This window comes from Phyllobates terribilis, unplaced genomic scaffold, assembly GCF_046119375.1.
Source record: "Phyllobates terribilis strain yellow unplaced genomic scaffold, ASM4611937v1 Scaffold_8__6_contigs__length_399053987, whole genome shotgun sequence".
NCBI classification, from domain to species: domain Eukaryota; kingdom Metazoa; phylum Chordata; class Amphibia; order Anura; family Dendrobatidae; genus Phyllobates; species Phyllobates terribilis.
Genome location: NW_027362768.1, coordinates 395,009,851 through 395,031,166, shown reverse-complemented (window position 1 = coordinate 395,031,166; position 21,316 = coordinate 395,009,851). Strand labels below are relative to the sequence as shown.

The 21,316-nt window shown below is 53.1% G+C and overlaps 1 protein-coding gene across 3 annotated transcripts in view; it reads left to right on the top strand.

The window, feature by feature from the left end:
• Positions 1 to 21,316, top strand: part of GGA1 (golgi associated, gamma adaptin ear containing, ARF binding protein 1) — a 146,405-nt gene that overhangs the window by 31,416 nt on the left and 93,673 nt on the right. For all 3 annotated transcript variants that reach the window (XM_073645220.1, XM_073645221.1, XM_073645222.1), the window contains exon 3: positions 8,230 to 8,305. In XM_073645220.1, the coding sequence (XP_073501321.1) occupies positions 8,230 to 8,305 (76 nt within the window). The remainder of the gene's footprint in view (positions 1 to 8,229; positions 8,306 to 21,316) is intronic.

The window sequence follows — 21,316 nt, the reverse complement described above, 5'->3', positions numbered from 1 at the left end:
AGGCAGGACTCGGCAAGGTGGTGGTGTTATACAGCAGGCAGGACTCGGCGGGGCGGTGGTGGTGTTATACAGCAGGCAGGACTCGGCAGGGTGGTGGTGTTAGACAGCAGGCAGGACTCGGCGTGGTGGTGTTATACAGCAGGCAGGACTCGGCGGGGCGGTGGTGGTGTTATACAGCAGGCAGGACTCGGCGGGGCGGTGGTGTTATACAGCAGGCAGGACTCGGCAGGGTGGTGGTGTTATACAGCAGACAGGACTCGGCGGGGCGATGGTGGTGTTATACAGCAGGCAGGACTCGGCAGGGTGGTGTTATACAGCAGGCAGGACTCGGCGGGGAGGTGGTGTTAGACAGCAGTCAGGACTCGGCAGGGTGGTGGTGTTATACAGCAGTCAGGACTCGGCAGGGTGGTGGTGTTAGACAGCAGTCAGGACTCAGCGGGGCGGTGGTGTTATACAGCAGGCAGGACTCGGCAGGGTGGTGGTGTTATACAGCTGGCAGGACTCGGCAGGGTGGTGGTGTTAGACAGCAGGCAGGACTCGGCAGGGTGGTGGTGTTATACAGCAGGCAGGACTCGGCAGGGTGGTGGTGTTAGACAGCAGTCAGGACTCGGCAGGGTGGTGGTGTTATGTAGCAGGCAGGACTCGGCAGGGCGGTGGTGTTATACAGCAGGCAGGACTCGGCAGGGTGGTGGTGTTATACAGCAGGCAGGACTCGGCAGGGTGGTGGTGTTAGACAGCAGTCAGTACTCGGCAGGGTGGTGGTGTTATACAGCAGACAGGACTCGGCAGGGTGGTGGTGTTATACAGCAGGCAGGACTCGGCGGGGCGGTGGTGTTATACAGCAGACTGGACTCGGCGGGGCGGTGGTGGTGTTATACAGCAGGCAGGACTCGGCAGGGTGGTGTTATACAGCAGGCAGGACTCGGCAGGGTGGTGGTGTTATACAGCAGTCAAGACTCGGCAGGGTGGTGGTGTTATACAGCAGGCAGGACTCGGCGGGGCGGTGGTGTTAGACAGCAGACAGGAGTCGGCGGGGTGGTGGTGTTATGTAGCAGGCAGGACTCGGCGGGGCGGTGGTGTTAGACAGCAGTCAGGACTCGGCAGGGTGGTGGTGTTAGACAGCAGGCAGGACTCGGCAGGGTGGTGGTGTTATACAGCAGACAGGACTCGGCAGGGTGGTGGTGTTATACAGCAGGCAGGACTCGGCGGGGCGGTGGTGTTATACAGCAGGCAGGACTCGGCGGGGCGGTGGTGTTATACAGCAGGCAGGACTCGGCGGGGCGGTGGTGGTGTTATACAGCAGGCAAGACTCGGCAGGGTGGTGTTATACAGCAGGCAGGACTCGGCGGGGCGGTGGTGTTATACAGCAGGCAGGGCGGTGGTGTTAGACAGCAGGCAGGACTCGGCGGGGCGGTGGTGGTGTTATGTAGCAGGCAGGACTCAGCGGGGCGGTGGTGTTATACAGCAGGCAGGACTCGGCTGGGTGGTGGTGGTGTTATGTAGCAGGCAGGACTCGGCTGGGTGGTGGTGTTATACAGCAGACAGGACTCGGCGGGGCGGTGGTGGTGTTATACAGCAGGCAGGACTCGGCAGGGTGGTGTTATACAGCAGGCAGGACTCGGCGGGGCGGTGGTGTTATGTAGCAGTCAGGACTCGGAAGGGTGGTGGTGTTATATAGCAGGCAGGACTCAGCAGGGTGGTGGTGTTAGACAGCAGACAGGACTCGGCGGGGCGGTGGTGTTATACAGCAGGCAGGACTCGGCAGGGTGGTGGTGTTATACAGCAGGCAGGACTCGGCAGGGTGGTGGTGTTAGACAGCAGTCAGGACTCGGCAGGGTGGTGGTGTTATGTAGCAGGCAGGACTCGGCAGGGCGGTGGTGTTATACAGCAGGCAGGACTCGGCAGGGTGATGGTGTTAGACAGCAGACAGGACTCGGCGGGGCGGTGGTGTTATACAGCAGGCAGGACTCGGCAGGTTGGTGGTGTTATACAGCAGGCAGGACTCGGCAGGGTGGTGGTGTTAGACAGCAGTCAGGACTCGGCAGGGTGGTGGTGTTATACAGCAGACAGGACTCGGCAGGGTGGTGGTGTTATACAGCAGACAGGACTCGGCAGGGTGGTGGTGTTATACAGCAGGCAGGACTCGGCGGGGCGGTGGTGGTGTTATACAGCAGGCAGGACTCGGCAGGGTGGTGTTATACAGCAGGCAGGACTCGGCGGGGCGGTGGTGTTATACAGCAGGCAGGACTCGGCGGGGCGGTGGTGGTGTTATACAGCAGGCAGGACTCGGCAGGGTGGTGTTATACAGCAGGCAGGACTCGGCGGGGCGGTGGTGTTAGACAGCAGTCAGAAGTCGGCGGGGCGGTGGTGTTAGACAGCAGTCACGACTCGGCAGGGTGGTGGTGTTAGAGAGCAGTCAGGACTCGGCAGGGTGGTGGTGTTATACAGCAGTCAGGACTTGGCAGGGTGGTGGTGTTATACAGCAGACAGGACTCGGCGGGGCGTTGGTGGTGTTATGTAGCAGGCAGGACTCGGCAGGGCGGTGGTGTTAGACAGCAGACCGGACTCGGCAGGGCGGTGGTGTTAGACAGCAGACAGGACTCGGCGGGGCGGTGGTGTTATACAGCAGGCAGGACTCGGCGGGGCGGTGGTGTTAGACAGCAGTCAGGACTCGGCAGGGTGGTGGTGTTAGACAGCAGTCAGGACTCGGCGGGGCGGTGATGTTAGACAGCAGACAGGAGTCGGCGGGGTGGTGGTGTTATGTAGCAGGCAGGACTCGGCGGGGCGGTGTTGTTAGACAGCAGTCAGGACTCGGCAGGGTGGTGGTGTTAGACAGCAGGCAGGACTCGGCAGGGTGGTGGTGTTATACAGCAGACAGGACTCGGCAGGGTGGTGGTGTTATACAGCAGGCAGGACTCGGCGGGGCGGTGGTGTTATACAGCAGGCAGGACTCGGCGGGGCGGTGGTGTTATACAGCACGCAGGACTCGGCGGGGCGGTGGTGGTGTTATACAGCAGGCAAGACTCGGCAGGGTGGTGTTATACAGCAGGCAGGACTCGGCGGGGCGGTGGTGTTAGACAGCAGGCAGGGCGGTGGTGTTAGACAGCAGGCAGGACTCGGCGGGGCGGTGGTGGTGTTATGTAGCAGGCAGGAGTCGGCGGGGCGGTGGTGTTATACAGCAGGCAGGACTCGGCTGGGTGGTGGTGGTGTTATGTAGCAGGCAGGACTCGGCTGGGTGGTGGTGTTATACAGCAGACAGGACTCGGCGGGGCGGTGGTGGTGTTATACAGCAGGCAGGACTCGGCAGGGTGGTGTTATACAGCAGGCAGGACTCGGCGTGGCGGTGGTGTTATGTAGCAGTCAGGACTCGGAAGGGTGGTGGTGTTATATAGCAGGCAGGACTCAGCAGGGTGGTGGTGTTAGACAGCAGACAGGACTCGGCGGGGCGGTGGTGTTATACAGCAGGCAGGACTCGGCAGGGTGGTGGTGTTATACAGCAGGCAGGACTCGGCAGGGTGGTGGTGTTAGACAGCAGTCAGGACTCGGCAGGGTTGTGGTGTTATGTAGCAGGCAGGACTCGGCAGGGCGGTGGTGTTATACAGCAGGCAGGACTCGGCAGGGTGATGGTGTTAGACAGCAGACAGGACTCGGCGGGGCGGTGGTGTTATACAGCAGGCAGGACTCGGCAGGTTGGTGGTGTTATACAGCAGGCAGGACTCGGCAGGGTGGTGGTGTTAGACAGCAGTCAGGACTCGGCAGGGTGGTGGTGTTATACAGCAGACAGGACTCGGCAGGGTGGTGGTGTTATACAGCAGACAGGACTCGGCAGGGTGGTGGTGTTATACAGCAGGCAGGACTCGGCGGGGCGGTGGTGGTGTTATACAGCAGGCAGGACTCGGCAGGGTGGTGTTATACAGCAGGCAGGACTCGGCGGGGCGGTGGTGTTATACAGCAGGCAGGACTCGGCGGGGCGGTGGTGGTGTTATACAGCAGGCAGCACTCGGCAGGGTGGTGTTATACAGCAGGCAGGACTCGGCGGGGCGGTGGTGTTAGACAGCAGTCAGAACTCGGCGGGGCGGTGGTGTTATACAGCAGACAGGACTCGGCGGGGCGGTGGTGTTATACAGCAGGCAGGACTCGGCGGGGCGGTGGTGTTAGACAGCAGTCACGACTCGGCAGGGTGGTGGTGTTAGAGAGCAGTCAGGACTCGGCAGGGTGGTGGTGTTATACAGCAGTCAGGACTTGGCAGGGTGGTGGTGTTATACAGCAGACAGGACTCGGCGGGGCGTTGGTGGTGTTATGTAGCAGGCAGGACTCGGCAGGGCGGTGGTGTTAGACAGCAGACCGGACTCGGCAGGGCGGTGGTGTTAGAGAGCAGACAGGACTCGGCGGGGCGGTGGTGTTATACAGCAGGCAGGACTCGGCGGGGCGGTGGTGTTAGACAGCAGTCAGGACTCGGCAGGGTGGTGGTGTTAGACAGCAGTCAGGACTCGGCAGGGTGGTGGTGTTAGCAGTCAGGACTCGGCAGGGTGGTGTTGTTATACAGCAGTCAGGACTCGGCAGGGTGGTGGTGTTATACAGCAGACAGGACTCGGCGGGGCGGTGGTGGTGTTATGTAGCAGGCAAGACTCGGCGGGGCGGTGGTGTTAGACAGCAATCAGTACTCGGCAGGGTGGTGGTGTTATACAGCAGGCAGGACTCGGCAGGGTGGTGGTGTTATACAGCAGGCAGGACTCGGCAGGGTGGTGGTGTTATACAGCTGTCAGGACTCGGCGGGGCGGTGGTGGTGTTATGTAGCAGGCAGGACTCGGCGGGGCGGTGGTGTTAGACAGCAGTCAGGACTCGGCAGGGTGGTGGTGTTATACAGCAGACAGGACTCGGCGGGGCGGTGGTGGTGTTATGAAGCAGGCAGGACTCGGCGGGGCGGTGGTGTTAGACAGCAATCAGGACTCGGCAGGGTGGTGGTGTTATACAGCAGGCACGACTCGGCAGGGTGGTGGTGTTATACAGCAGGCAGGACTCGGCAGGGTGGTGGTGTTAGACAGCAGTCAGGACTCGGCAGGGTGGTGGTGTTATGTAGCAGGCAGGACTCGGCAGGGCGGTGGTGTTATACAGCAGGCAGGACTCGGCAGGGTGATGGTGTTAGACAGCAGACAGGACTCGGCGGGGCGGTGGTGTTATACAGCAGGCAGGACTCGGCAGGTTGGTGGTGTTATACAGCAGGCAGGACTCGGCAGGGTGGTGGTGTTAGACAGCAGTCAGGACTCGGCAGGGTGGTGGTGTTATACAGCAGACAGGACTCGGCAGGGTGGTGGTGTTATACAGCAGACAGGACTCGGCAGGGTGGTGGTGTTATACAGCAGGCAGGACTCGGCGGGGCGGTGGTGGTGTTATACAGCAGGCAGGACTCGGCAGGGTGGTGTTATACAGCAGGCAAGACTCGGCGGGGCGGTGGTGTTATACAGCAGGCAGGACTCGGCGGGGCGGTGGTGGTGTTATACAGCAGGCAGGACTCGGCAGGGTGGTGTTATACAGCAGGCAGGACTCGGCGGGGCGGTGGTGTTAGACAGCAGTCAGAACTCGGCGGGGCGGTGGTGTTATACAGCAGACAGGACTCGGCGGGGCGGTGGTGTTATACAGCAGGCAGGACTCGGCGGGGCGGTGGTGTTAGACAGCAGTCACGACTCGGCAGGGTGGTGGTGTTAGAGAGCAGTCAGGACTCGGCAGGGTGGTGGTGTTATACAGCAGTCAGGACTTGGCAGGGTGGTGGTGTTATACAGCAGACAGGACTCGGCGGGGCGTTGGTGGTGTTATGTAGCAGGCAGGACTCGGCAGGGCGGTGGTGTTAGACAGCAGACCGGACTCGGCAGGGCGGTGGTTTTAGACAGCAGACAGGACTCGGCGGGGCGGTGGTGTTATACAGCAGGCAGGACTCGGCGGGGCGGTGGTGTTAGACAGCAGTCAGGACTCGGCAGGGTGGTGGTGTTAGACAGCAGTCAGGACTCGGCAGGGTGGTGGTGTTAGCAGTCAGGACTCGGCAGGGTGGTGTTGTTATACAGCAGTCAGGACTCGGCAGGGTGGTGGTGTTATACAGCAGACAGGACTCGGCGGGGCGGTGGTGGTGTTATGTAGCAGGCAAGACTCGGCGGGGCGGTGGTGTTAGACAGCAATCAGGACTCGGCAGGGTGGTGGTGTTATACAGCAGGCAGGACTCGGCAGGGTGGTGGTGTTATACAGCAGGCAGGACTCGGCAGGGTGGTGGTGTTATACAGCTGTCAGGACTCGGCGGGGCGGTGGTGGTGTTATGTAGCAGGCAGAACTCGGCGGGGCGGTGGTGTTAGACAGCAGTCAGGACTCGGCAGGGTGGTGGTGTTATACAGCAGACAGGACTCGGCGGGGCGGTGGTGGTGTTATGTAGCAGGCAGGACTCGGCGGGGCGGTGGTGTTAGACAGCAATCAGGACTCGGCAGGGTGGTGGTGTTATACAGCAGGCACGACTCGGCAGGGTGGTGGTGTTATACAGCAGGCAGGACTCGGCAGGGTGGTGGTGTTATACAGCTGTCAGGACTCGGCGGGGCGGTGGTGGTGTTATGTAGCAGGCAGGACTCGGCGGGGCGGTGGTGTTAGACAGCAGTCAGGACTCGGCAGGGTGGTGGTGTTATGCAGCAGGCAGGACTCGGCAGGGTGGTGGTGTTAGACAGCAGTCAGGACTCGGCAGGGTGGTGGTGTTATACAGCAGGCAGGACTCGGCAGGGCGGTGGTGTTATACAGCAGACAGGACTCGGCAGGGTGGTGGTGTTATACAGCTGTCAGGACTCGGCGGGGCGGTGGTGGTGTTATGTAGCAGGCAGGACTCGGCGGGGCGGTGGTATACAGCAGACAGGACTCGGCAGGGTGGTGGTGTTATACAGCAGGCAGGACTCGGCGGGGCGGTGGTGTTAGACAGCAATCAGGACTCGGCAGGGTGGTGGTGTTATACAGCAGGCAGGACTCGGCAGGGTGGTGGTGTTATACAGCAGGCAGGACTCGGCAGGGTGGTGGTGTTATACAGCTGTCAGGACTCGGCGGGGCGGTGGTGGTGTTATGTAGCAGGCAGGACTCGGCGGGGCTGGTGGTGTTAGACAGCAGTCAGGACTCGGCAGGGTGGTGGTGTTATACAGCAGGCAGGACTCGGCAGGGTGGTGGTGTTAGACAGCAGTCAGGACTCGGCCTGGTGGTGGTGTTATACAGCAGGCAGGACTCGGCGGGGCGGTGGTGTTATACAGCAGGCAGGACTCGGCGGGGCGGCGGTGGTGTTATACAGCAGGCAGGACTCGGCGGGGCGGTGGTGTTAGACAGCAGACAGGACTCGGCAGGGTGGTGGTGTTATACAGCAGGCAGGACTCGGCAGGGTGGTGGTGTTAGACAGCAGTCAGGACTCGGCGGGGCGGTGGTGGTGTTATACAGCAGGCAGGACTCGGCAGGGTGGTGGTGTTATACAGCAGGCAGGACTCGGCGGGGCGGTGGTGGTGTTATACAGCAGGCAGGACTCGGCGGAGCGGTGGTGTTATACAGCAGGCAGGACTCGGCGGGGCGGCGGTGGTGTTATACAGCAGACAGGACTCGGCAGGGTGGTGGTGTTATACAGCAGGCAGGACTCGGCAGGGTGGTGGTGTTAGACAGCAGTCAGGACTCGGCGGGGCGGTGGTGGTGTTATACAGCAGGCAGGACTCGGCAGGGTGGTGGTGTTATACAGCAGGCAGGACTCGGCGGGGCGGTGGTGGTGTTATACAGCAGGCAGGACTCGGCGGGGCGGTGGTGTTATACAGCAGGCAGGACTCGGCGGGGCGGCGGTGGTGTTATACAGCAGGCAGGACTCGGCGGGGCGGTGGTGTTATACAGCAGGCAGGACTCGGCGGGGCGGCGGTGGTGTTATACAGCAGGCAGGACTCGGCGGGGCGGTGGTGTTAGACAGCAGTCAGGACTCGGCGGGGCGGCGGTGGTGTTATACATCAGGCAGGACTCGGCGGGGCGGCGGTGGTGTTATACAGCAGGCAGGACTCGGCGGGGCGGTGGTGTTAGACAGCAGTCAGGACCCCCTCTCACTGTGGCGACGATGCTGTGACATAAATGTAGGTGTTGGGGCTGCTCCGCTCTTTTCACCAGTACTGGGGTTAGGTCTCTTGGTGATACTCTTACATTCTGTTCTCTTGGGCTGGGGAGTAATTTGCATCTTTTCTTTTTTGGTAGGCCGCAGCTTGCAACGCGACTTTTGGCTCACAAGATACAGTCTCCTCAAGAATGGGAAGCGATGCAAGCGCTGACGGTGAGGAGCGACCATAACTTTCTTATTAGTCTGTCTGACAGCGGGTGCCGACCTGAATAGTTAACGTGTCCTTGTGTAATATCATCACTGCTTCTCTATTCATGTTGTGCGTCTTTCCTCATTGACATGTCCTGTTAGGCTATGTTGACACGTTGTGTTTTTGCTGCTTTTTTTTTATGCTAATTAAAATGTGCTTGTTGCAGTACCAGCAAAAGCTATGAGATTTCCTAAATTTCATGCACACAGTTTTTTTTTCCTGACTGAATTGTATAAGTGCAGCATGTCACATGTTTGCAGCGATTTTTCACCTATAGAAAGCAACGAGTAAGTGCAAAAATGCAGATATCAGGCTTTGCTGTGTTTTTTAGTGCAGAAAACTCAGGAACAGGCAGTAAACTGTATCAGCATGCACAACAGACAAATGTACCTGAAAAACCCAGCAAAATCTGCTTTTTTTTTAAGCAGCTTTACTGCCAAGAGAGCAGGTTTTGCCTGTAGAAAAAATGCAGCAAAAACGCAACTTGTGAACATAGCCTTAGGAGACCTGTCGTTAAAAAATACCTCAGCTATTCCAGCAGTGGATTAAAATATAAGAAATAAATATATAAAATTAATTTATCTTTTTAAAAGTAAAAAAAAAATAAACATATTTGGTATCGCCGCATTTGGAAATGGCCGATTTAAATAAGGAATGTAAAAAAGAAATCAAGCTAGCAAAGTTATCTATAGAGAAACAAATTGCCAGCGACATTAAAATAAATCCCAAAAGATATAAATGCATCAATGCCAAAAAGAAAAAAAACAGAAGGTATCGGCCCCTTAAAAGACAATAATAAGATAATTATAGAGGACAAAGAAAAGGCTGAGATATTAAACAGTCATGTCTCGTTCGTGTTCAGCAATGAACTGTCTGTTCCAGGGATCTTTCAACAGGGCAAAAGTCAAAGTTCACCACCTGATATAACAAGTTTATCACAAAAAGAAGTTCGCCTGCGTCTGAGTAAATTAAACATTGACTAATCCCCCGGCCCAGATGGCATTCATCCATGGATACTGAGGGAATTAAGCTCAGTAATTGACAGACCGCTGTATCTCATATTCTTAGACTCTCTTGTAACATGGATAGAGGATAGCCGAATGGTACCGATATTTAAAAAAGATAAGAAGGGGGATCCTGGTGTGAAGACATGGGGTCTTCCGTGGGAGTAATATCACTCAGACAACACATGGAGAGGGTAAAACAGCGTGACAATCCTTTACTGACCCACAAAGCGGAGAATAAAATGCCCAAGATGGTGGAACATTACACAGTCTCACCCTTCCTTCTCCGCCCGCCTGGGAAAGAACAGCCGTGACTTTGGGACTTCCAGGGCTGACTACCTCAACCAGTGGCCCCCCACAAAGAGAAGGTGGGGGCCCGCCAAATAATATGTGTGTGTGTGTGTGTGTATATATATATATATATATATATATATATATATATATATATATATATATATATATATATATATATATATATATATATATATATATATATATATATATATATATATACACTGCTTAAAAAACTAAAGGGACCCCTGAAATCCCCCCTCCTAGATGTGAATGAATGAAATCTTCTCAGTGAATACTTTGTTCTGTAGAAAGCAGAATGTGCTGATAACAAAATCACCCAAAAATCATCAATGGAAATCACATTTATTAACCAATGGAGGCCTGGATGTGGAGTCACCCCCAAAATTACAGTGGAAAAACACACTACATCCAACTGTGATGTAATGTCCTTAAAACAAGTCACAATGAGGCTGAGTATTGTGTGTGGCCTCCACGTGCCTGTATGACCTCCCTACAACGCCTGGACATGCTCCTGATGAGGCTGAGTATTGTGTGTGGCCTCCACGTGCCTGTATGACCTCCCTACAACGCCTGGGCATGCTCCTGATGAGGCTGAGTATTGTGTGTGGCCTCCACGTGCCTGTATGACCTCCCTACAACGCCTGGGCATGCTCCTGATGAGGCCGAGTATCGTATGTGGCCTCCACGTGCCTGTATGACCTCCCTACAACGCCTGGGCGTGCTCCTAATAAGGCTGAGTATTGTGTGTGGCCTCCACGTGCCTGTATGACCTCCCTAGAACACCTGGGCGTGCTCCTGATGAGGCTGAGTATTGTGTGTGGCCTCCACGTGCCTGTATGACCTCCCTACAACGCCTGGGCATGCTCCTGATGAGGCTGAGTATTGTGTGTGGCCTCCACGTGCCTGTATGACCTCCCTACAATGCCTGGGCATGCTCCTGATGAGGCTGAGTATTGTGTGTGGCCTCCACGTGCCTGTATGACCTCCCTACAACGCCTGGGCATGCTCCTGATGAGGCTGAGTATTGTGTGTGGCCTCCACGTGCCTGTATGACCTCCCTACAATGCCTGGGCATGCTCCTGATGAGGCTGAGTATTGTGTGTGGCCTCCACGTGCCTGTATGACCTCCCTACAACGCCTGGGCATGCTCCTGATGAGGCTCAGTATTGTGTGTGGCCTCCACGTGCCTATATGACCTCCCTACAACGCCTGGGCATGCTCCTGATGAGGCTGAGTATTGTGTGTGGCCTCCACGTGCCTGTATGACCTCCCTACAACGCCTGGGCATGCTCCTGATGAGGCTGAGTATTGTATGTGGCCTCCACGTGCCTGTATGACCTCCCTACAACGCCTGGGCATGCTCCTGATGAGGCTCAGTATTGTGTGTGGCCTCCACGTACCTGTATGACCTCCCTACAACGCCTGGGCATGCTCCTGATGAAGCTGAGTATTGTGTGTGGCCTCCACGTGCCTGTATGACCTCCCTACAACGCCTGGGCATGCTCCTGATGAGGCTCAGTATTGTGTGTGGCCTCCACGTGCCTGTATGACCTCCCTACAACGCCTGGGCATGCTCCTGATGAGGCTGAGTATTGTGTGTGGCCTCCACGTGCCTGTATGACCTCCCTACAACGCCTGGGCATGCTCCTGATGAGGCTGAGTATTGTGTGTGGCCTCCACGTGCCTGTATGACCTCCCTACAACGCCTGGGCATGCTCCTGATGAGGCTGAGTATTGTGTGTGGCCTCCACGTGCCTGTATGACCTCCCTACAACGCCTGGGCATGCTCCTGATGAGGCTGAGTATTGTGTGTGGCCTCCACGTGCCTGTATGACCTCCCTACAACGCCTGGGCATGCTCCTGATGAGGCTGAGTATTGTGTGTGGCCTCCATGTGCCTGTATGACCTCCCTACAACGCCTGGGCATGCTCCTGATGAGGCTGAGTATTGTGTGTGGCCTCCACGTGCCTGTATGACCTCCCTACAACGCCTGGGCATGCTCCTGATGAGGCTGAGTATTGTGTGTGGCCTCCACGTGCCTGTATGACCTCCCTACAACGCCTCGGCATGCTCCTGATGAGGCTGAGTATTGTGTGTGGCCTCCACGTGCCTGTATGACCTCCCTACAATGCCTGGGCATGCTCCTGATGAGGCTGAGTATTGTGTGTGGCCTCCACGTGCCTGTATGACCTCCCTACAATGCCTGAGCATGCTCCTGATGAGGCTGAGTATTGTGTGTGGCCTCCACGTGCCTGTATGACCTCCCTACAACGCCTGGGCATGCTCCTGATGAGGCTGAGTATTGTGTGTGGCCTCCACCTGCCTGTATGACCTCCCTAGAACGCCTGGGCATGCTCCTGATGAGGCTGAGTATTGTGTGTGGCCTCCACGTGCCTGTATGACCTCCCTACAACGCCTGGGCATGCTCCTGATGAGGCTGAGTATTGTGTGTGGCCTCCACGTGCCTGTATGACCTCCCTACAACGCCTGGGCATGCTCCTGATGAGGTTGCGGATGGTCTCCTGTGGGATCTCCTACCAGACCTGCATAAAGCATCCGCCAAGTCCTGGACAGTCTGTGGTGCAACGTGACGTTGGTGGATGGAGCGAGACATGATGTCCCAGATGTGCTCAATCGGATTCAGGTCTGGGGAACGGGCGGCCAGTCCATAGCTTCATTGCCTTCATCTTGCAGGAACTGCTGACACACTCCAGCCACATGAGGTCTGGCATTGTCCTGTATTAGGAGGAACCCAGGGCCAACCGCACCAGCATATGGTCTCACAAGGGGTCTGAGGATCTCATCTCGGTACCTAATGGCAGTCAGGCTACCTCTGGCGAGCACATGGAGGGCTGTGCGGCCCTCCAAAGAAATGCCACCCCACACCATTACTGACCCACTGCCAAACCGGTCATGCTGAAGGATGTTGCAGGCAGCAGATCGCTCTCCACGGCGTCTCCAGACTCTGTCACGTCTGTCACATGTGCTCAGTGTGAACCTGCTTTCATCTGTGAAGAGCACAGTACAGACCAAAAGTTTGGACACACCTCATTTAAAGATTTTTCTGTATTTTCATGACTATGAAAATTGTACATTCACACTGAAGGCATCAAAACTATGAATTACCACATGTGGAATTATACACTTAACAAAAAAGTGTGAAACAACTGAAAATATGTCTTATATTCTAGGTTCTTCACAGTAGCCGCCTTCTGCTTTGATGACTGCTTTGCACACTCTCGGCATTCTCTTGATGAGCTTCAAGAGGTAGTCACCATAAATGGTTTTCACTTCACAGGTGTGCCCTGTCAGGTTTAATAAGTGGGATTTCTTGCCTTATAAATGGGGTTGGGACCATCAGTTGTGTTGTGCAGAAGTCTGGTGGATACACAGCTGATAGTCCTACTGAATAGACGGTTAGAATTTGTATTATGGCAAGAAAAAAGCAGCTAAATAAAGAAAAACCAGTGGCCATCATTACTTTAAGAAATGAAGGTCAGTCAGTCAGAAAAATTGGGAAATCTTTGAAAGTGTCCCCAAGTGCAGTTGCAAAAACCATCAAGCGCTACAAAGAAACTGGCTCACATGAGGACCGCCCCAGGAAAGGAAGACCAAGAGTCACCTCTGTTTCTGAGGACAAGTTTATCCGAGTCACCAGCCTCAGAAATCGCAGTTTAACAGCAGCTCAGATTAGAGACCAGGTCAATGCCACACAGAGTTCTAGCAGCAGACACATCTCTACAACAACTGTTAAGAGGAGACTTTGTGCAGCAGGCCTTCATGGTAAAATAGCTGCTAGGAAACCACTGCTAAGGACAGGTAACAAGCAGAAGAGACTGGTTTGGGCTAAAGAACACAAGGAATGGACATTAGACCAGTGGAAATCTGTGCTTTGGTCTGATGAGTCCAAATTTGAGATCTTTGGTTCCAACCACCGTGTCTTTGTGCGATGCAGAAAAGGTGAACGGATGGACTCTACATGCCTGGTTCCCACCGTGAAGCATGGAGGAGGAGGTGTGATGGTGTCGGGGGGCTTTGCTGGTGACACTGTTGGGGATTTATTCAAAATTGAAGGCATACTGAACCAGCATGGCTACCACAGCATCTTACAGCGGCATGCTATTCCATCCGGTTTGCGTTTAGTTGGACCATCATTTATTTTTCAACAGGACAATGACCCCAAACACAACTCCAGGCTGTGTAAGGGCTATTTGACCAAGAAGGAGAGTGATGGGGTGCTACGCTAGATGACCTGGCCCCCACAGTCACCAGACCAATCGAGATGGTTTGGGGTGAGCTGGACCGCAGAGTGAAGGCAAAAGGGCCAACAAGTGCTAAGCATCTCTGGGAACTCCTTCAAGATTGTTGGAAGACCATTTCCGGTGACTACCTCTTGAAGCTCATGAAGAGAATGCCAAGAGTGTGCAAAGCAGTCATCAAAGCAAAAGGTGGCTACTGTGAAGAACCTAGAATATAAGACATATTTTCAGTTGTTTCACACTTTTTTGTTCAGTATATAATTCCACATGTGTTAATTCATAGTTTTGATGCCTTCAGTGTGAATGTACAATTTTCATAGTCATGAAAATACAGAAAAATCTTTAAATGAGAAGGTGTGTCCAAACTTTTGGGCTGTACTCTATCTATCTATCTATCTATCTATCTATATATATATATATTAAATGTGTGCGTGTCTGAATATTTATATATATAATATATGTGTGTGTGTATATATACTGTATATGTGTGTGTGTGTCTTTGTGTGTATATATGCGGTATATATATGTGTGTGTGTATATATCCTGTGTGTATATATATATATATGTGTGTGTGTGTGTATATACTGTATATGTGTGTGTGTGTATATATACTGTGTGTGTGTATATATACTGTGTGTATATACTGTATATATGTGTGTATATACTGTATATGTGTGTGTATATATACTGTGTGTGTGTGTATATATACTGTGTTTGTGTGTGTGTATATATACTGTGTGTGTGTGTATATATACTGTGTGTGTGTGTGTATATATACTGTGTGTGTGTATATATACTGTGTGTGTGTGTGTGTGTATATATACTGTATATGTGTGTGTATATATACTGTGTGTGTGTATATATACTGTATATATGTGTGTGTGTGTATATATACTGTGTGTGTGTATATATACTGTGTGTGTGTGTGTGTGTGTATATATACTGTGTGTGTGTATATATACTGTGTGTGTGTGTTTATATATACTGTATGTGTGTGTGTATATATACTGTGTGTGTGTGTGTGTATATATACTGTGTGTGTGTGTGTATATATACTGTGTGTGTGTATATATACTCTGTGTGTGTGTGTATATATACTGTGTGTGTGTGTATATATACTCTGTGTGTGTGTGTATATATACTGTGTGTGTGTGTGTGTGTGTATATATACTGTGTGTGTGTATATATACTGTGTGTGTGTGTATATACTGTGTGTGTGTATATATACTGTATGTGTGTGTGTGTGTGTATATATACTGTATGTGTGTGTGTGTGTATATATACTGTGTGTGTGTGTATATATACTGTGTGTGTGTGTATATATATATATACTGTGTGTGTGTGTGTGTGTGTATATATACTGTGTGTGTATATATACTGTGTGTGTGTGTGTGTATATATACTGTGTGTGTGTGTGTATATATACTGTGTGTGTGTGTGTATATATATATACTCTGTGTGTGTGTATATATACTGTGTGTGTGTATATATACTGTGTGTGTGTGTGTGTATATATACTCTGTGTGTGTGTGTGTATATATACTGTGTGTGTGTGTGTATATATACTCTGTGTGTGTGTATATATACTCTGTGTATGTGTGTGTATATATACTGTATGTGTGTGTGTGTGTATATATACTGTATGTGTGTGTGTGTGTGTGTATATATACTGTATGTGTGTGTGTGTGTGTGTATATATACTGTATGTGTGTGTGTGTGTATATATACTGTGTGTGTGTATATATACTCTGTGTGTGTGTGTGTGTGTGTGTATATATACTGTATGTGTGTGTATATATACTGTATGTGTGTGTGTGTGTGTGTATATATACTGTATGTGTGTGTGTGTGTGTATATATACTGTATGTGTGTGTGTGTGTATATATACTTGTCAGGCAAAAGGTATTTTTGCCCGAGTTATAAAAATGAGAGATGTTTTAAAAAGGAAAACCCCCACCCCCTATCTGTTTGTAAGTGAAGACATAGAACTCACTTTTGCTTTTCCCCAAACCAGGAATTTTTATGACCCGCCATAAAACCTCAGTCCAGGGCAAGCACTGGTACAAACCGGAAAATCCCTCCAATAAATCCCATTGTTTAATTGTACAAACGTTTTATGCCAATTTTAATCATGCACAGGTCTGACAGAAACATCAGAACCACGTTTTTTGAATGCTTACCTTTTTCCCATTACAATAGTATAACTTGCATAACTGAGGAATGACCGGGAACTGAGATAATGGATTCTGAGATTCTGAGCATCATAGAGGTTTCATATTTAATATCTATCTTCATGAATATTGGTGACGGTCAAGATGATGTCTCCCTCTTGGATGTGGAACCCCCCACACCAAGATATGGAATCTGAAGGATTTTTTAGGTCTTCTGCAGCTGGGTAAATGTAAGGTAAATAAGGGGTGTCTCCCAGAGTTTTGGCTGCTTGCTAAAAACCAGATCGGCCATTTTTCAAGCCATTCTTCTCAGGGACGTCGAACGTACGCATATCACGCGGCGTAAGAAGAATCACCTCTAATTTCCGGGGAGCCGTCCCCCCCACAGAATCTGAGACCATCACCTCGTGGCGCAGGTTTTGCTATTACTTATCCCTTTTATTTTAATAACTGTTGATGCATACATGTAAATTGTCTCCTTTATAATATCTTGTATATATTTTGTAAACACTGCCCCCTTTGGGAGTAAATCATTAATTATTTACCAGCTTCGTTCTTCTTGTCGTATGTCGAGCAAACACGTTCCTCACTCGCTAATTCACGTTACCTAACGGGTACCCGATCCACCTGTTAAGCGATCGGTGGTGGCAGTATACCAGTATTTATGTGATATTGTGGTTTGAGGGTGGCTGGTCGGAGGTATATATACGTTCCTGGAAGGAACTGGTGGTATATATACGTCCTGTCACATCACGTGCCGCAATAGTCGATATAAATTAGAGCAGCTGCACCCGTGCTTCTCCTCGGTCAATACCGTGTTTGACCAGCAGGATAAGGGGGCGCCAGAGAGCTGCAAGGTCTGACCCAAGTGGGTGTCGTTTTCATGACAAATTGGTGGCAGCGGTGGGATCATAGGACATTAGTGATCTGGTTTGAGCAATCATTCCTCTCACTAAAAACTTGCACAAAAGTTTTGAAGATCGAACTCAGTGTTTATTAGATCTGAGACATTACTGTATGTGTAGCAGTTGCCCCTACCCTTCTTCGTTTTTCTTTTCTATTTTTATTTTGGTGATCATGGTCGTAGTTGGGGAGTCCTGGTATCACCAGCAGAAAAAGGACACTCTTATTGGAATATGTATAATCAAAGGCATTGACCCCCTCGCAAAAAGCAGAGAACAAATGATTTCTGAACTGTTACAAGATGCTGCAGAGCCCGTCCGACAGCAGAGCCCTGATGAGGGGGCGGCCAGCCAAGGCCCGGATGGCGCTGCTGCAGGGGTCCAACCGGTGATTGCCAGCCATACCCGCAACCAGGGTAGTGTGGACCCCCACCTGCAGATGGCCTTGGAGGAGCTCGCCACAGACGATCGTGAAGGACGACTGCAGCTGATCCTGAAATTCCAGGAGCGAGCAGAGCAACAGGCCCAAGCTGACCGAGAGGAGCGACAAGCCCAAGCTCACCGAGAGGCTGCTGAACGACAAGCCCAAGCTGACCGAGAGGCTGCTGAGCGACAAGCCCAAGCTGACCGACAACACCAGCTGGAGCTAGCCCGGATTCAGAAGGAGTCGCCCTCTACGCAGACCCGTGAGTCCAACAGTGCCAGCTGCTTTAAACCTCGTCCTGAGCACTTCCCTGTGATGGAAAAGGATGGGGACTTGGACACATTTCTGCGAGGCTTTGAAAAGGCCTGCAGGCAGTATCAGCTGCCCACCGACCAATGGGCAAGATATTTAACTCCAGGGCTCCGAGGAAAAGCCTTGGAGGTGTTCGCTTCCCTCCCTCGAGAACAAGATGGAGACTATGAGGCCGTCAAGCAGGCCCTGATAAAAAAGTACCAGCTGACTCCGGAGGTTTACCGGAAAAAGTTCAGAACCCTCCAACATGGACCACATGACACCTACAGCGATGTGGTAGACGGGCTCAGAACCAACTTTGAGCAGTGGATCCAAGGACTGTCAGCGACCACCTTTGAGCAGCTAAAGGACCTGATGGTGAAAGACCAGTTCCTGCATCTGTGTCCGACTGAGGTACGGCAGTTCGTGATGGATCGGGAGCCACCTGATGCCAATAAAGCAGCGCAGATCGCAGATACCTACGAGGCTAACCGGAGACCAGAGGTGCGGAAGCCGGTCGTCACCAGCTGGAAAGGGGGTAAGCCGTCAACCACCATCCCTGCCCCTGCCAGCCGACCTTCCGGAGGCCTTTTTCCCGTTACCAATGCCCGGTCTGCATCTGATGCCCGCAGGTGTTATTTCTGCAACCAGACTGGTCATCTCAGCGCCACTTGCCCAGAGAAGCAGAGGAAGAACCCCCCATCCAAGGCCCCAGGGCCTAATGCCTCAGTTCTTTTGGTGGGTGGGCCGGTTGGGAAGGCCTGTGAAAACTTCCAGTCTGTCAGGGTGGTGGACACTCTCACTGTAGGCCTCAAGGACACTGGGGCCGAACGAACCCTCATCTGACCCGAACTGGTGTCCCCTGAAGCGCTTATTCCAGGAAAGACCCTGACTGTCACTGGGATTGGGGGCGTCCGATGCCCCTTGCCCATGGCCCGGGTTTTTATTGATTGGGGTGCGGGGAGTGGGGTGAAGGAAGTGGGAGTATCCAAAAACCTACCTGCAAATGTTTTGTTGGGAACTGATTTGGGGAGGATGCTTGCTTATTATGTCCCTAACACCCCTCCCCGATCTGATACGGTTGGTAAGGTTAATACTGATACTGTGAATGTCAATGCTTTACATGATGATGATGATCATGATGATGATGATGTTGTTGTCTTGGAAGGTGCAGGAGAACTCAGCCATGTCATTCTGCGGGGTGATGTTGCTGAGGATCCCATAGCCGGAGCAAAGGTCAGTGCCAAGGGTAATGGGGAGAGGCACGAGGACCATGAAGCAGGTGGTGCTGTGTCAGCGACCAGTGTCACAACAGATGGAGACCTGGCTGATGGTAGCTGCCCCATACGTAGCACTGTGCCTGAGGTAATGGAGGATGATGGAGAAGTAGTTCTCATGGCCTCTCAGGCTAATGAGACGGTGTTATTCCCCGGGGAGACGGCCTATATAGCCGCTGTTACCCGCAGTCAGAGTGCCCAGAATGCAAGTAGCGCCCTGCCTTCTGGACCCTCCTCGGACAGAGGAATAACAGGATCAGGTATGGACCCAGAGCCGGTCCCAGAGGGTCCTAGTGAGGATGTGGCCTTAACCTCACTTCTGGCTTCCTCCAGCCAGGAGTTTCAGGCAGCTCTGCACTCAGATGCTAGCCTGGAGACGTTAAGGAGCCTCGCGGAGAAACCCACCTCCGAGTCGGATAAGGAGAGGGTATTCTGGGACCAAGGGAGGTTGTACCGGGAGACAGTTCCCTGTACACCCCAACAGGAGTGGCTGAGGGAAAGACAGCTGGTCGTCCCCTACCAATTCAGGGACGAGTTGTTGCGGATCGCCCATGAAATTCCACTCGCTGGACACTTGGGGGTCAGCAAAACCAAGGCCCGGCTGTCTCATCACTTTCATTGGCCCAAAATGAGGACAGATGTGGTGAACTACTGTCGCTCCTGTACCACGTGTCAAAGAGTGGGAAAGTCAGGGCCGGCCCCCAAAGCCCCCCTGATCTCTTTGCCAGTGATAGAGGAGCCTTTCCATAGGATTGCTGTGGACATTTTGGGACCACTGGCCACACCCAGAAGCTCTGGAAAACGTTTCATCCTTACTGTGGTAGACTATGCTACCCGGTATCCGGAGGCAGTAGCCCTGTCCTCAATTAGGGCGGATAAGGTGGCGGACGCCCTCTTGGCCATCTTTTCGCGAGTAGGATTTCCCAGGGAGATGCTTACCGACCAGGGGACCCAGTTCATGTCACGCTTAATGGAGGCCCTATGTAAGAAAATGCAGGTGCAGCATTTGGTATCGAGCGCATATCACCCACAGACCAATGGTTTGTGTGAGCGATTCAACGGTACCCTCAAACAGATGTTAAAAATGCTGGTTGAGACCCAGGGTCGCGACTGGGAGCGTTACCTCCCACACCTGCTATTTGCTTACAGAGAGGTTCCACAGGCCTCAACGGGGTTCTCCCCCTTTGAGCTCCTGTATGGCAGGCGTGTCCGAGGACCCCTTGGTTTGATAAGGGAATTCTGGGAAGAAGAGCTGAGCTCCCCAGGAGTGTCCATCGTGGAGTATGTCATACGCTTCCGTGACAAGATGCAGACCTTGACGCAGTTGGTGCATGACAACATGGCGCAAGCCCAGGCTGACCAGAAGCATTGGTACGACCAGAACGCCCGAGAACGGACCTACCAGGTGGGTCAGAAGGTGTGGGTGCTGGTCCCCGTACCAAAGGACAAGCTTCAGGCGGCCTGGGAAGGCCCGTACGTCATTCACCAACAGCTCAACCCGGTCACCTACGTGATCACACTTGACCACGAGCGGGGTAGGCGGAAGGCGTTTCACGTTAATATGATGAAGGCTCATCAAGAACGTGGAACCTGTGTCCTACCGGTCTGCAACCTGCCCGAGGATGGGGAGGATGACCCCCTCTTAGACATGCTCGCCCAAGCGAAGGCCAGCGGGTCCCTAGAGGATGTAGAGCTAAGCGACTTGCTATCCGCAGACCAGAGGTCTCAGATGCGAGCAGTGCTGAAACCCTTCCAAGCAGTGTTCACCAACCTGCCTGGCAGGACTGAAGTGGCGGTCCATGAAGTGGACACCGGGAATCATGCCCCACTCCGGCGGACAGCCTATCGAATCTCCGACGAGGTGCAGCATGTCATGCGCCAGGAGGTCGAGGAGATGCTGCAGTTGGGGGTGATTAAGCGGTCCAAGAGCATGTGGGCCTCACCTGTAGTCCTGGTGCCTAAGAAGGACCGGACCACACGGTTCTGTGTGGACTACAGGGGGCTCAACGCTATCACCGCCTCTGACGCACAACCAATGCCACGCATTGAGGAGCTGCTGGAGCGGTTAGCCAGCGCGAGCTATCTCTCCATTATGGATTTGAGTCGGGGATATTGGCAGATTCCCTTGAGCCCCGGGGCCCAGGAGAAGTCCGCCTTTATCACCCCCTTCAGATTGTATGAATCCACGGTCATGCCCTTCGGCATGAAAAATGCCCCTGCCACGTTCCAGCAAATGGTCAACCACCTGCTCCAGGGACTGGAGAGGTACGCAGTGGCGTACCTGGATGACATTGCCATCTTCAGTCCCACCTGGGAGGATCACCTCGAGCA